This window comes from Acomys minous, assembly GCF_964271855.1.
Source record: "Acomys minous genome assembly, chromosome: 12".
Classification (NCBI taxonomy): Eukaryota; Metazoa; Chordata; class Mammalia; order Rodentia; family Muridae; genus Acomys; species Acomys minous.
Window position 1 is genome coordinate 24,081,724 of NC_140493.1, and position 16,552 is coordinate 24,098,275.

General features: G+C 51.3%; 1 protein-coding gene across 3 annotated transcripts in view; it reads right to left on the reverse strand.

Annotated features, from left to right (window-relative positions):
* Positions 1-9,888: 9,888 nt before the first annotated feature.
* The window catches only part of CSF2RB (colony stimulating factor 2 receptor subunit beta), a 36,462-nt gene continuing 29,798 nt past the window's right edge, over positions 9,889-16,552 (reverse strand). For all 3 annotated transcript variants that reach the window (XM_084748651.1, XM_084748650.1, XM_084748652.1), the window contains 6 exons: positions 15,136-15,275; positions 14,171-14,330; positions 13,521-13,611; positions 13,261-13,318; positions 12,500-12,603; positions 9,889-11,925 (listed from right to left, as the gene is read on the reverse strand). In XM_084748651.1, coding sequence (XP_084604777.1) covers positions 10,821-11,925; positions 12,500-12,603; positions 13,261-13,318; positions 13,521-13,611; positions 14,171-14,330; positions 15,136-15,275 — 1,658 coding nt within the window. In that variant the 3' untranslated portion in view covers positions 9,889-10,820. The remainder of the gene's footprint in view (positions 11,926-12,499; positions 12,604-13,260; positions 13,319-13,520; positions 13,612-14,170; positions 14,331-15,135; positions 15,276-16,552) is intronic.

Below are 16,552 nucleotides of genomic sequence, written 5' to 3' on the forward strand. Positions count from 1 at the left end.
GTTGGGGGTTTAGGGGGCGAGATCATAAATAATTTTGTCCCTCAGAGTGTCATCTGAGACTGTACAGCTTTTTCCACATAGTCTTTTTGAAGCATCCACTTCTCCCCTGAATGTACCCTCCTAGTTTTGTGCAGGAGGCACAGTGGCGCCCCGAGCACTTCCATGTCTGCATTGCTGGGAGATGCTTCCCCAAGCTGAACCCCTCTTTGGGGTCCTATTTACAGCGGCCTTTGCATCAAACGTACATGTGCCTTTGTTTATATCCTTTCTGGGTCTTTCTGTATCTAGAGCCTTGAGCAGAAGGCTTTAGCTTTTCTAGAACACGTTTACCCTGCAGAGATCTGTCTTTACATGTTTCCTGCACTCGGGCCAGGGGACATTGTGTCATTTCTTCACCCATCTGCTTCCTGTCCCTGTGTCTGAGCCCTGAGCTCCTTCTGGCCTGTCCCAGCATCCTATCTCATGGCCTCACTGCCTTGAATGCGGCCACCTCTCTTCATTTTTGATTTTGACCCATGGCAGGCAGAGCATGTGTTTCCTGGTCACTGTCAACTGCAGGGAAAAAAAACCCCTCTAACATCTTGAATATGTTTCCGTGGTGATGTTCACCATAGCCTGTTGATAACTTTTAAAGTGGACCCCTCTAGGGAAACGAGCAAGAATGAGCTCCGTGAGGAAACATTGTAATACAATGTTTGTAACGTAGCATAAAACAAGGCTGTGTGTGTGTGTGTGTGTGTGTGTGTGTGTGTGTGTGTGTGTGGTGTGTGTGTTGGGTATGTGTGGGGTATGTGTGCATGTATGTATGTATGTTTGTATGGGGGACATGCACGTCATGGGTGTGAGAGAGGGAGAGGGCACACACATGCATGTACTGTGGAGAGATCCTGGCTGTGGCCCACAGGGTGAGAAGCAGACAAGCTTCTGAGAAAATCCAGGAGGGAAGATGGAGGAGGCAAGGGGGGCCTGAGGCATGCTGCCTCTTCAAAGCTGCTGTCACCTGGGACTTGGGTTTAACTGGGTGTCTCACACCTGCTCTCTGCTTGCAAAAATGGAAAGAGACAGCTGATTTGACCATGGAAAAAGCTGACAACGATAGAGAGTCAATTCTTAACAGACTCACTCAAGTGACTGCTGGAGACTCTGCCTCTGTCAAGCCTGGTTTTGTACCTGAGGCAGGCAAAGGCTGGGGAAGTCAGGGTGGGAGCTGGTCCAGGCTGATTTGTACAGGCATGAGATGTGGCAAAGACTGCACAGCTGAAAGTCTAGAGGCCAGATCCTCCAGGAAGGTGGGGACATGACATAGGAAACGGTCAGGAAACAGGTGGGGTAAAATGATAATGACTTCACTGGGTCCTGCTCAGAGGGCTCAGGCCTCAGAGGCCCCAACATACACAGACTGAGGATGGAAGAGAAAGATTTAGTGATCATCATAAGTAAAGAGTTACCATAAATCAATAAGTTTATCCTCACTAGTAATTAGGTATAAAGGAACTAAAGTTGCACACATTTTTTTTCCATTCACTAGATTGGTAATGATCAAGGGGGGAAAACCTCAATATCCACAACTGGGAAAGGCATGAGATATATTCTTATACTACTTTTAAATTGGACTTTATATCCTAGAGTGGTTTTGTGTTTGTTACAAAATCAAGCTCTGTAGAGTGCCCGTGGTCCCCTATAGCCTCCCCCACACCAGCAGTCTTCAGGATACTTATCCGGTCCCTTTGAGCTGCTGTAACAAGAGATAGGTCAAGGGGCTCAGGGGCAGCAGAATTGTGTTTCCCGTGGTTCTGGAGGCTGGGAAAACCACAGTAGGAGGACACCAGACCCAAATGTGGCAGCAGATGCCTGTAACCTCAGCACTCAGGGAGGCTGAGGCAGGAGAATTGCCATGAATTTGAGGCCTGCCTGGATTCCACAGTGAGTTCCAGACCAATCAGAGCTACATAATGAGTGCCAGGCTAGCCTGGGCTACATAGCAAGACCCTCCATAAAGAGGAAAGACGTGTGAGACTTGGTTCCTGGCAAGAGCCACTTCCTCACAGGCAGGCCCTTCTCACTGTCTCCTCCCATGTCAGAAGGGGTCAGGAGTTCTCTTCAGGTATCCTTTGTAAGGTACCAATGCCTGCTGCAGGGAGGAGACTTTATGACCTCATCACCGCTGTGGAAGACCTCATCTCCTGATGCCACCATGGGGGTTAGGATTTCAAGAGTGGGCTCTTGGAGAGCAGAAAGCATGGCAGCAGTGGCACGTTTCATAAGATGTATGGAGACACCACTGGCTCCCGGAGTCAGAGGTTGGCTTTGGTGTGCACACTCGGCATCTCACGTTCTGTGGACATGGACAAATGCCAACCAACCTGTGGCCACAACTACCGAGTCACACAACTGGCTCACAGCTGGAAGGATCTTTGGACCTCTGCTAGGTCATTCCTCCACCTGCTGAATCTCTTACTGTGCCTGCAATCTTGCCTTCTCACACTGGAAGCACCAGGGATTCTGAAATTGATGTATCATCAACATCCGTAGGGATGAGGTTGTGGGTGGCACTTCCCGGCACGCCCCCACCCACAGAACCAGCAGCTGCTTCACCAGTTGTGGGTCTGATTCTGAGGCAGTGAGGTTCAGCAGCCTTTGCTCCTGCCCTGTGCTTCACAGCCTTTCTCCAGAAACATGGAAGCCCTGAGAAGGGGCAGGGACATCAGGCAGGGGCTAGAGTCTCAACCAAAGCTGAGCAGGGGTGAGGACAGCCTGTTGTCACATCACAAGGCCATGCACACCTACAATGGCTTCACTTTGTTAGGAGGACTAATCCACCTGGCTGTGTCACAAGCTGAGGCAAGCTTTCAGGATGTCTTAGTCTGAGCTCTGTCTCTATCCTGCAGATTAGGGCCTAGGCCTGAGGAGGAAGTGGCCAGACACCAGTGCAGGGAGACAGTTGTCTCTCACCTGTTTCAAAACAAAGAAGCCACTGGGATAGGAGAGTGCCAGGACCACCACGTCCCAAGGTGCTGGACACAGAAGGGGCAGGGCTGGCCACAGTGAGCCTGGAAGACTAGATTATGCTTTGGAAGAAACATGATATGCCTCTCAAAGTCAGATGGGTGAGGGTCCAGATGACCTGAGATGGTCACTGGGGTTTGGAGCTGAGGGGAAGCCCAGAGATGGGGCCAGGGAGCCAGAAGAAGCAGCCCCTGAGAGCATGATGAGACCAGGTCTGTATCAGCATGATATAACCAGAGAGTACTATGAGCTCATAGGCAGAGCCTGGACCTCTCCCTGACACCTGCTGGTCCCTCCCAGCACGTCCCTCTGGAGGACCTTCTGTCCAACTCACCTCTTCTTCTATGTCTCCTGCTTTGTTCCCCTGGGTTGAAGTCCTTACCTCTCAGGTATGCTGGTACTTCCTGTGCTGGACCTAGAACATGTGTCTGTCCAGTAATTCCTTTGTTCCCCTGTGGAGGCTGTGGCCTTTTCTGTCCTTGGTGACAATCAGAGTCAGAGGGAGCATAAGGGCTGGAAGGAGGGTGATTTCAGAACTCCTCGTGATGTCCTCTCACCAGTGCCTTGGTCTAGGTATTCCCAGCTGCTCTCACAAGTGTTCTCTGTCCTGCCCAGGTCACCCCACCTCCAGTCCCTCTTGAGGGCTTTTGGTCCATAGTTCTAGAGTTAGCCCAGAGCTCCCAGTGAGCATCACCCCCTGGTGGACACAAAGAAACACTGCTCCCTGATTAGTAGGCAGGAGGCAAAGCTGCCTGGTCACCTCTACCACTCACTGCCTTTTGGAAGACCAAAGGCGCCCACCATGTGCCTTCAGCTCTAAGGTCACCTGGGTGCCGTGTCCTCCCATTAAAGGCACCTCTTCAAGGCCTTTCCCTCCCAAGGTCTGGTTTGTCATATTTCTGTGGCTACCCATGAGATGGGCTGTGTCCTCCAGGGATGCCCTATGCCACATGTGCAGCTTCAAAGGGTCAGAAACCCTCAGTAACATTGGAGCATAAGACCAAGAAGACAGATCTTTTTGCGAGGTGTTCAATGAATATGTCTTTGTTAAGGTTTTATTGTTGTGAAGAGACACTATGACCAAGATAACTCTTATAAGGGCCAATGTTTAACTGGGGCTGGCTTACAGTTCAGAGGTTTAGTCCATTATTGTCATGGCGGGAAGCATGGCGGCGTGCAGGCAGACACGGTGCTGGAGAAGCAGAGAGTTCTACATCTTGATCTGAAGGCAGCCAGAAGGAAGTTCTAATTCCAAACTGGGAACACAATTTGAGTATAGGAAACCTCAAAGCCCATCCCACAGTGACCTACTTCCTCCAACAAGGCCACACCTCCTAATAGTACCACTCCCTGTGGCCAAGCATTCAAACACATGAATCTTGTTCAAACCACCATAGTATAGCATGGACAAAACAATAGTGATGGTGAGAACTTATTTGCTTTTTCCTTGTGTGTGTACATGTGTTCATGTGTGTCTGCATGCATTCAGCGTTCATACGGAGGCCAGTAGTCTACTTCCGGCTTCTCCTGTGATTGCTCTCCACCTTAATTTTTGAGACAGGAACTCTCCCAGAACCCAGAACTTCTTGGTTTGTCTAGTAAGCCCCGGGCCCTCCTGCCTCTGTCTGCCCAGTCACAGGATGTGCAGCACTGCCACTGGATTCTCAGGCTTGATGCTGGGGAAGGAACTTGAATGCTCTAACAACTCAGGTATCTCCTCGCCTGCCCCAGGACTATTTTCTTTGTTTCCATTTTGCTTCAAAGACCTTAAAGAAAAGGAAAACCCCTTCCTCTTGCCCTAACACTCCTCCCCACCTCAACGAAAAGTCTTGGCAGAGGGGTTATGCCATGAGGGGAGAGTAAGAGTCAGAGGACTGGGGAGCACAGAAGGACAGAGGTGGGAGGAGCCTGTCACCTTCAGCCCCAATATGGATATTAGTTTCACATTTCTGAGCACTCCCTCCGTACTGAACACTGTTCTGGGCACAAGAACAGAATGGTCAGCAGAGCTGAGCTTGCTTCACACAAGACACATGGGAAAAATCAAGGTCTCACTATGGACAGCAGTTAGTGCTGAGAAACAGAGGCAGTCAGAGGACAGAGCCAGTGTGATGAATGGGTCATTTCAGATGAGGTTTTGAGACAAGCGTTTAGAGATATTTTGAGATATAAACGGGTGTGAAAGATGAAGACAGTCAATTTCAAAATCGGGGTTAATGCAGATCTGTAATCTTAGCTACTTGGAGCTGAGGCATGAGGTTCAAAAGTTCTAGGCTAGCCTGGGTTACAAAGTAAGTTCAGGCTAACCTAGGCTACAAAATTCAAGCCTTCCTGGGCAACTAAGTGAGCTCCTGGGTCCAAATGAAATGTAAAAAGGGGGCTAGATAGAGCATTGCCTAACACTCATGGAACTGGAAGTTTAATGCTCAGCATGGGGCCAGGGGCAAAGGCTCCTGGCAGAGGGGACAACAAAGACCCTGAGGGAGGAGGATACCCAAGAGCAACATCAACAATTAGGTGTGGATTGTTAGAGGAAGTGTGTCACTGTGGGATGGGCTTTGAGGTTTCCTATACTCAAATTGTGTTCCCAGTTTGGAATTAGAGCTTCCTTCTGGCTGCCTTCAGATCAAGATGTAGAGCTCTCAGCTCCTCCAGCACCATGTCTGCCTGCACACCGCCATGCTTCCCGCCATGACAATAATGGACTAAACCTCTGAACTGTAAGCCAGCCCCAGTTAAACATTGGCTCTTATAAGAGTTGCCTTGGTCATAATGTCTCTTCACAACAATAAAACCTTAACAAAGACATATTCATTGAACACCTCGCAAAAAGATCTGTCTTCTTGGTCTTATGCTCCAATGTTACTGAGGGTTTCTGACCCTTTGAAGCTGCACAGGTGGCATAGGGCGTAGTCCCTGGAGGACACAGCCCATCTCATGGGTAGCCACAGAAATATGACAAACCAGACCTTGGGAGGGAAAGGCCTTGAAAATGTGCCTTTAATGGGAGGACACGGCACCCAGGTGACCTTAGAGCTGAAGGCACATGGTTGGTGCCTTTGGTCTTCCAAAGGGCAGTGAGTGGTAGAGGTGACCAGGCAGCTTTGCCTCCTGCCTACTAATCAGGGAGCAGTGTTTCTTTGTGTCCACCAGGGGGTGATGCTCACTGGGAGCTCTGGGCTAACTCTAGAACTATGGACCAAAAGCCCTCAAGAGGGACTGGAGGTGGGGTGATCTGGGCAGGAAAGAGAACACTTGTGAGAGCAGCTGGGAATACCTAGACCAAGGCACTGGTGAGAGGACATCACGAGGAGTTCTGAAATCACCCTCCTTCCAGCCCTTATGCTCCCTCTGACTCTGATTGTCACCAAGGACAGAAAAGGCCACAGCCTCCACAGGGGAACAAAGGAATTACTGGACAGACACATGTTCTAGGTCCAGCACAGGAAGTACCAGCATACCTGAGAGGTAAGGACTTCAACCCAGGGGAACAAAGCAGGAGACATAGAAGAAGAGGTGAGTTGGACAGAAGGTCCTCCAGAGGGACGTGCTGGGAGGGACCAGCAGGTGTCAGGGAGAGGTCCAGGCTCTGCCTATGAGCTCATAGTACTCTCTGGTTATATCATGCTGATACAGACCTGGTCTCATCATGCTCTCAGGGGCTGCTTCTTCTGGCTCCCTGGCCCCATCTCTGGGGTTACCCTCAGCTCCAAACCCCAGTGACCATCTCAGGTCATCTGGACCCTCAGCCATCTGACTTTGAGGGGCATATCACGTTTCTTCCAAAGCATAATCTAGTCTTCCAGGCTCACTGTGGCCAGCCCTGCCCCTTCTGTGTCCAGCACCTTGGGACGTGGTGGTCCTGGCACTCTCCTATCCCAGTGGCTTCTTTGTTTTGAAACGGTGAGAGACAACTGTCTCCCTGCACTGGTGTCTGGCCACTTCCTCCTCAGGCCTAGGCCCTAATCTGCAGGATAGAGGCAGAGCTCAGACTAAGACATCCTGAAAGCTTGCCTCAGCTTGTGACACAGCCAGGTGGATTAGTCCTCCTAAAGAAGTGAAGCCATTGTAGGTGTGCATTGCCTTGTGATGTGACAACAGGCTGTCCTCACCCCTGCTCAGCTTTGGTTGAGACTCTAGCCCCTGCCTGATGTCCCTGCCCCTTCTCTGGGCTTCCATGTTTCTAAAGAAAGGCTGTGAAGCACAGGGCAGGAGCAAAGGCTGCTGAACCTCACTGCCTCAGAATCAGACCCACAACTGGTGAAGCAGCTGCTGGTTCTGTGGGTGGAGGCGTGCCGGGAAGTGTACGACATCCCCACGGATGTTGATGATACAGCAATTTCAGAATCCCTGGTGCTTCCAGTGTGTGAAGGCGAGATTGCAGGCACAGTAAGAGATTCAGCAGGTGGAGGAATGACCTAGCAGAGGTCCAAAGATCCTTCCAGCTGTGAGCCAGTTGTGTGACTCAGTAGTTGTGGGCACAGGTTGCTTGGCATTTGTCCATGTCCACAGAACATGAGATGCTGAGTGTGCACACCAAAGCCAACCTCTGACTCTGGGAGCCAGTGGTGTCTCCATACATCTTATGAAATGTGCCACTGCTGCCATGCTTTCTGCTCTCCAAGAGCCTACTGTTGAAATCCTAACCCCTATGGTGGCATCAGGAGATGAGGTTTTCCACAGCGGTGATGAGGTCATAAAGTCTCCTCCCTGCAGCAGGCATTGGTACCTTACAAAGGATACCTGAAGAGAACTCCTGACCCCTTCTGACGCGGGAGGAGACAGTGAGAAGGGCCTGCCTGTGAGGAAGTGGCTCTTGCCAGGAACCAAGTCTCACACGTCTTTCCTGTTTATGGGGGGCGGGGCGGTCTTGCTATGTAGCCCAGGCTAGCCAGGCACTCATTATGTAGCTCTGATTGGTCTGGAACTCACTGTGGAACCCAGGCAGGCCACCAACTCATGGCAATTCTCCTGCCTCAGCCTCCCTGAGTGCTGAGATTACAGGCATCTGCTGCCACATTTGGGTCTGGTGTCCTCCTACTGTGGTTTTCCCAGCCTCCAGAACCACGGGAAACACAATTCTGCTGCCCCTGAGCCCCTTGACCTATCTCTTGTTACAGCAGCTCGAAGGGACCGGATAAGTATCCTGAAGACTGCTGGTGTGGGGGAGGCTATAGGGGACCACGGGCACTCTACAGAGCTTGATTTTGTAACAAACACAAAACCACTCTAGGATATAAAGTCCATTTTTAAAGTAGCATAAGAATATTATATCTCATGCCTTTCCCAGTTGTGGATATTGAGATTTCCCTCCTTGATTATTACCAATCTAGTGAATGGAAAAAATGTGTGCAACTTTAGTTCCTTTATACCTAATTACTAGTGAGGATAAACTTATTGATTTATGGTAACTCTTTACTTATGATGATCACTAAACCTTTCTCTTCCATCCTCAGCCCATGTATGTTGGGGCCTCTGAGGCCTGAGCCCTCTGAGCAGGACCCAGTGAAGTCATCATTATCTTACCCCACCTGTTTCCTGTGTCATGTCCCCACCTTCCTGGAGGACCTGGCCTCTAGGCTCTCAGCTGTGCAGTCTCTGCTACATCTCATGCCTGTACAAATCAGCCTGGACCAGCTCCCACCCTGACTTCCCCAGCCTTTGCCTGCCTCAGGTACAAAACCAGGCTTGACAGAGGCAGAGTCTCCAGCAGTCACTTGAGTGAGTCTGTTAAGAATTGACTCTCTATCGTTGTCAGCTTTTTCCATGGTCAAATCAGCTGTCTCTTTCCATTTTTGCAAGCAGAGAGCAGGTGTGAGACACCCAGTTAAACCCAAGTCCCAGGTGACAGCAGCTTTGAAGAGGCAGCATGCCTCAGGCCCCCCTTTCCTCCTTCCTCTTCCCTCCTGGATTTTCTCAGAAGCTTGTCTGCTTCTCACCCTGTGGGCCACAGCCAGGATCTCTCCACAGTACATGCATGTGTGTGCCCCCGCCCTCCACACTCACCCACCCCCACATACATACATACATATATACATACATGCACAACCCCCCCACATATATATTCATACACACACATGACCTTGTTTTATGCTATGATACAAACGTTTTATTACAATGCTCTGTCTTAATGCAAGGCATATTGGAGTCCATATCTTAACACATGGAGCTCATTCTTGCTCGTTTCCCTAGAGGGGTCCACTTTAAAATGTATGGACAGGCTGTGGTGAACATCGCCACGGAAACATATTCAAGATGTTAGTGGGGTTTTTGATGCAGTGAACAGGGACCAGGGAACACGTGCTCTGCCTGTCACAGGTCAAGATAAAAAATGGAGAGTGGTGGCCGCCATCAAGGCAGTGAGGCCATGAGATTGGATGCTGGGACAGGCCAGAGCAGCTCAGGACTCAGATACAGGGACAGGAAGCAGATGGGTGAAGAAATGACACAGTGTCACCTGGCTTCAGCTGCAGAGAGCATGTAAAGACAGATCTCTGCAGTGTAAACGTGTTCTAGAGAAGCTAAAGCCTCCCGCTCAAGCTTTAGATACAGAAGGAAGCATAAAGAATATAAACAAAGGCACATGTAAGTTTGCTGCAAATGCCACTGGAAATATGACCCCAAAGAGGAGTTCAGCTTGGCAATGCATCTCACAGCAATGCAGATGTGTAAGTGCTGGGGTTGCCTCCTGCACAAAAATTAGGAGAGAGTACACTTGGGGGAAATGTACTCCCCAAAAAAGGGCCATATGGAAAAAGCTGTACAGCTTCAGACGACACTCTGAGGGACAAAATTATTTATGAGCTTGACTCCTGACAATGCCACCCCACCGACAACAAAAAAGCCGATACTCAAGACACATACAAAAGCATGAGTGAACAGTGCAAGTGAGAATGAATGATGTAATGCCATCGTGCCAGACTGCCAAGAAGGCAGTGATTTCCAAGGGCTTCAATTCCACAGCAGGCCCTCACCTGAGGACAGACGAAACTGCAGGCACCCAGGTATTCTGGAGAGAGGGCAGCTAGGATATCTACACTAAGCCCCTGCATGTGCTGCCTGTGTCATCGCTGCATTCTTGCCTTTTAGGGATCCACACCCTGGCCTTTCTGAAGTTGCCACCATGAGCTCTGGCCACCTAGCCTTCCCCATTGCTTCTCACCCCTCCAGCTTGGTTATAACCGAGGCCACCAGCCAACTTTGCCTACCCCAGTGTCTTCTCTATGTAATGAGGGTCCTCAGTCCCCACAGCAAGGACCCACAGGGCTCCTCTGGAGCTTCAGACAGCCATAGTGGACATTGTCTATTCTTGTAGTGACAAGAGCCCCCTTGTTTTCAAAGTCTGATCGTCATGGTGCCCACCTGAGCTGGAACTGCACTGTTTGGTACCTGGGGGAGGAGGAAGACAAGCAGCATCAGTTCTTAAACCCTAAACAGACCATGCAGATCTGATCCTCAGAGGGCTCTCTGGCTTCATCCCCCACTCCAGCAAGTCAGCAAGTCAGAGGGAAAAGAAGGAAGATACTACAGAAGCTTGGAAACTGCAGAGGGGGGAGGGGAAGGGGAAGTGGGAAAGGAAGAAAGGAGAAAAAAAGGGGAGAGGGGGAGGAGAAAGGAGAGGAAGGGAGGAAGAGGAAGGGGAAGGAAAGAAGGGAGGGAAGGAAGCAGGGACAGAGAGCTCTGGTCCTGTATTGCTGAGTGTCAGGGCTGAGAACAAGGACAAATGTGCTTCCAGCAAGGGTTCTCTGAGATGCTCAGGTTGAGGTCCTCAGGCTGATGTGCAGGGCTCCTGGTGAGCTTGGGAGGGGGTGGACTCAGCATACCTTCCCAGGCTGGCTGCTGTCCCAAGGGGGAAGTGACAGATAATCCTGATGCTTCAGGGACTTGAAAAACTGAATGGCTGGCACCTGGGGCAAGGGCTGGCAGGGGAGCTTTTGGGCAGGCAAGTCCTGGTCTAGGTCCCCAATCTCAGGGCACAGGCCCGGAGAAGATGGTTTACTGCGTGGTGAGAGGGGGCCAGGGAGAAAGCAGTAGTCCCCCACCTGCTGAAGAACAAGGAGGCCTTCAGGCTGTGGGGATGCTGGGGTTACTGCCTCCCTGGGCTCCCCTGGGCTCACTGTGGGACTGTGTGGCATAGGAGGGACAGGATTGCCCGGAGAGGACTTGGGGGGCTGCATCATGCTTGGAGGGAGCTCCACATAGTCCTCAACCTCTGGTGACCCCAGAGCTGGGCATCCAGGAGGGACCCCGGTCAGCTTGAGACAGAGACTGGGCCTTTGATCTGAGGGGAACCCTAGAGAGGGACCCAGGGAGGTAGATAGGGGCCCTGTGGGCAGAGTGAGCACCAGATCTGCAGAAGTAACATAATCAGAGGCCACCACAATGTCCTCAGGGCCCCCAGAGCTCATGGGTGGGGTCATCGATTTGTCCTTTGGCTTCTGTTCCTCCACCTTCAGCTCAAATGCAGGGCCATCCCTCTGTTCCATGGATGGGTTCCCTGTGTTCTCCAGGCTGGACCCACACTCCACAGCCACAGCCTGGCCTTGCCCCATTGCCTGAGACAGTGGGACCAGCTGCACTTGTCCTCCAGGGGGCAGACACAGGTACTCCAAGGAGCCTGGCAGTGCTGGCTTCAGGCTCTCACTCATCTGGGGGGAAACCAGCTGGCCTGGGAGATCAGGCAAGGAGTGGGATTGGGGAGACCCCAGGTAGGGTCCATTGAAGTCAAAGGTTGATATCTGCTTTTTCGGTCTGTCAGAAGGAGTTGGCGGGTCGACTTGATCATCGGACGGCTGTTCCGTGGGTGTAGATGAGGCAGCTGGGGTTGTGTCAGGCCTAGACGGTGGATCTCGGACAATGTCAGGGTCCTCTATGATGAGAGGTGACACTTCATTGTCCTCCAAATGTGTATATGACACCCTGTGGGGACAATAGAGGCAGAGACGTGGAACCCAGATACTTAGTGTATACCCCAAACAGGTGGGGCTCTCTGGGAGTCCTGACTCCCTCCAGACCTCACAGTGAGCACTAGGGCATGGGACACTGTGAATTACATGGGTGTGTGCCCAGTGTCCCAAGGGATCATGTACTCAGGGGTCAGTTCATACCACCATCCTGCCTTTAACCCTCATTCTCTGCTCCTTGCAGCCCACTAGGGTTCACACTTGCCTGACTCTCCCACAGATGGGCTTAGCTCTCCCTACCAAGTCCTGCAGGTAATCACATTCAATGACCATTGCAGTGAGGCTTTTACAGCACAGGGCTTCCCTAGGTAGCCTGGAGAGCAGAGGTTTCCTACTCCAGGATGCTGCCTCTGGTCCCACTCTGTCCCACTCTAATTTGAGAGTCAGGACGATGCTCTACTTGAAGTACGACCAGCTACAGTGAGCATCATCTCCTATAATCTCATCAGAGACCCACAGGCTGCCCTAATGTGCACAGTGGAAAAGTTCCCTCCCTCAGGCTCCCCAAGGGTCAGATCCCGGCCACTCACCCTTGCAGCTCAGTAAGAAGGTTGCTCTGTGGTCCTTGGGGAAGAGCGTTCTTAGTGGCTAAGGCTGCCATACTGCCAGGAAGCCAGAGTCGTTTACCCCCATCCTAGAAGGGGAAGGACATGTTTGTGCCTGTGAAGGTGGCATCTCAGCAAGAAGGAGATAGCGGAGGACAGCGTGTGTTTTTGGCGTCTTCTATGAGCTCCATTCATGGGTACAATGCCCCCATGGTGGGAGCGTCTCCGACTCCAGAAAATCAAAGGCATCCAAGAGGCAGTGACTCCCCTAAGCTGTCAACCTCATGAGGGGAGCAGGCCACACTGTTCCCCACAGCTTCTTCTCCCGTGACACAGCTATCTATCCATAGCCTTTGTCTCAGGAAAAGCTGATAGCCATAGCCTTGGTCTTAACATTCTTGTCTCAGGGCCTGACCCTCTGGAGACACTCTTGCTGCAGCCGGCTCTCCCACCAGCTCAGAGGCGTCTTGTGCTAGGCCCATTCCTGTCCTGGAGTCCCTCAGCCTCCTGGCTATGCCACCCCCCAAAGTGGTGACCTCTCCTGGGCTGTCCTGCACAGGGGAATGCTCTTAGCTTTGTCTGTGGCTTCAGACAGAGCTCAGGGCAATTTATGAGATTCCTGCTTCTTAGGGTACCTGAGGAGTTCCAGAAAGCTCCCTCCTGCTAGCTCAGCCTTGAGTTCTCCCACCCTTCTCCACCGTGACAGCAATGGGACATGGAGCCAGCAGCAGGTCTTGTCTTCCTACCTGGAATATGAGGCTCTTGCTGGGGTTGGGGATTTTCTCTTTCCACTTCCCGTATAGCCTGGAAGACAGCAGGAAGGTGGGAGGATGCATGCATGAGAGGTTCCAGAGGCCTCAAGGCCACGTTAATCCTGGGCCATGTAGAGAGGGAAATCCGGAGCCATGGGAAGAGTGGCAGGGTGGGAATATGTGTGCCAAGCTGTGTCATCCCTGTGACCCGGCAGCCCAGTTTTCACTTGTCTATGTCCACAGACTGTACTTACCTGTACCAATAGACACAACCAACGTAGAGGACCAGGAGCAAGATGGGGATAAGGAAGACCAAGATGAGAACTATCCCCAGGGTGGACATCACTTGTTCAACAAGAAGGAGAAGGAGAATTAGGTTGGAGGCACAGGATGTAGGCTAGAGGAGGCTAGTGTCCCATAGGACCTCTGGGGGGTGTGGGGGCAGATACTTATGAAGAACCCCTGGCTGAACCCAGTGTTCAATGTGGGGGAGTTCTGTTCTAAGCCGCAGCAAGTACCTACGGGAGACTGGTAGAGCTTGGCAACTGGGGAATCTTCTTGAAGGAGGCAGCAAAAAGGCCATGACTTCTTGATCCAGGGAGTGTCAGGGAGATGGGAAGGTGGGCCAGAAGAGGGTCCCCCTGGCAACACACTAGCCCTCCTTACCTAGGGCCCCTTCCAGCCTCCTGAGTCCGTGGTCCTAGCCCACCTTCTACCTGACTGGCTGTCACCTTGAGATGTCCCCCTTCCACAAAGCTGACTATGTGGGGTGCTTTATGCCATCCTGTGCCTGTCCCCATCCCTATGTCCTCTTTTAACTTCTCCAGCCCTTGCCTTGCACAGTGTGTGTCCAGTGTGTGCAGTGTGGCTGTTCCAGGAACATGGTGGTGGCCAAGAGACATACCCCAGTCAGTGGTCCAGATGCGCTCTTCACTCCACTCACTCCAGGTCCCATCGTAGTCAGGAAGTGGCTTGACCCTCACCCTGGCCTCATATGTGGTGGCAGATGTCAGCAGAGGCAGGAGCATGTTATAGCTTCGCTCTATATACTCTTCCTTGCTGTCCTGCAGGAGCAGATGTGCTGAAGCTGAGCCACTAGCCAGGTTCAGGGACTCAGGCTGCCCTTCTTGCAGCCACTTCAAGACCCACTGAATCTCTAGTCCATTTTAGGACCCCAGTACAGAGCCTCTGTATCTAACCATTGTGGTAATCCCCAGATGCCACCTCTTCCAGTACTGACAGCTACACCCAGGCCAAAGCCCAGACTCCCAGTTTGTCTGGTTGCTGCCTTGGCCTAAATTCTGTCTGATCCAGGAACATCATGCTAGTTTGCTGGGTCCTAGGCCAGGAGTCAGGGGTCAGGACTGATCGTCTCCTTACTCTCCGCTGACCCACTCTCAAGCCTTAGTTTCCCCATTTCCCCTCTGGCGTTGGAACTCTAGTCAAATGGTCCTGCTTTGGGCTCTGTGGTGCCCTAGGGTCTGCATCTAGGTGCCAGGCCTCTGCATATGGGATGTGAGCTGGTCAGGGCCTGCCCTCAGCTTGGCACTCAGCAGCTACACCATGGGGTCAGCTCTGGTTCCTGGGAGGAAATACACCAGACCTTGGTGAGCTATGAAATTTTATTCCAGGTACCTCTGCTGCCCCACTCTGACAGTCTGCCCCTCAGCTCAAGGACAGCACTGGCCATGGGACCATCTCATGTCATCTCTAAGGGCCTGAATTCTTCATCAAGAAATGGGACTGTCATCTGTTGACCATGTGTGTCCTAAGGCTTGGGTATCAAGCTCCTAGCAAGCCGACCTCTCCAGAGTGTCCTGTCTCTCCTTTTCTCCCTGTCTGTAAATTCCTCTTGGTCCTGGACCTCACCTTCCAGCTGTCCTCTTTTTTCTTGTACTGGACGTGGAATTTGTATTCAATGTGTTTGTAGGGTATTTTCTCACTTTCCCAATGCAGGTTGTAGCTGTCTCCATTCTTGGTCACGTTGAGAGTTGGAGGATTCATTTGGACTAGAGGAGAATAATTTTAAGGGTGTCATGATGTTCTCCTACCAGCAGAATGGTCCTTATTATCCAAGCCAATCACAGGCACTCTCCTCCTAGGACCAACATCCCTAATCCCCAGGCACTTTGACTCCTTTGAACTCCGTTGGTTTGAAAGAGAAAGGTCACATAGGCTCATATGTTTGAATTGTTGGTGCCTACTTGGTAGAACTGTTTGGGAAGGATTAGGAGGTGTGGCCTTGTTGGAGGAGGCATGTCACTAGCAAGGGTGTGTGTGTGTGTGTGTGTGTGTGTGTGTGTGTGTGTGTGCACGCGCGCACACGCCTGCGTGCACACGTGCATGTGTGTGTACTCTACATCTGGTTTGTGGGTCAAGATGTAAGCATGGTGCTATACACCTTTATTCCTGGCACTCAGGAGGAAGAGGCAGGCAGAGCTACATGAGTTTGAAGCCATCTTGGTCTACAAAGCAAGTTCCAGGACAGCCAGATCTACACCGAGAAAATATATTAAAAAACAAACAAACAAACAAACAAACAAAAAACCAAGCAAACAAACAAAAAAATGTGAGCTTTCAGCTGCTTCTCCAGCTTCCTGCCCCTGATGTCCGCTACTGTTGCTCTGATCATGAACTCTAACCCTATGAAACCGTAATCCCAAAGTCAACTCTCTTCTATGAGTTGCCTTGCTCATGATGTCACACCATGAACTAAGACAAATATGCAGCAAAATGGAATCATAGCGTTATCCCAAGCTGGTTCCTGTGGGAGCTTCTGAGATAAGCCTGGGTGATGAGGTGGCCCAAGGCTTGTGAAGAATTCAAACAAAGGGGGAAAAAAACCTACCAGTGGCTCTCTGTCTAGAATCATTTGATGTTCCAGGTTCTGGGAAACACACTCACTTTTTGGGAACTCCATTGCTCCTTTTCCCTCTTCCCCTGTGAGGAGCTCTAACTTCTCCCAGAAGATAAAGACTTGAGCCTCCAGTGTCCTATGTCACCACTCCCTTCTGCTGCTTTGGTAACCCTGGGAGTTGCCTTAAGCCAGGATGTGCCGGCAAGCCTGCCCCTCACACAAGGCTGCAATAGGCACACACTGGGGACCCTCTCCACAACACACTGTGGCCAAGCTGAAAGTTAAAGACTGTTCTGACAGCCCTGCCCACTTGTCCAGCAGACACTAGCTGAGACATGGGCAGGGATTCAGGCTTCCTCATGTGTTCCTGGTTCATATTCTAAGCGAGGAGGGCAATGTAAAGCAAGTTACTCAGTCACTGTGGCCTTC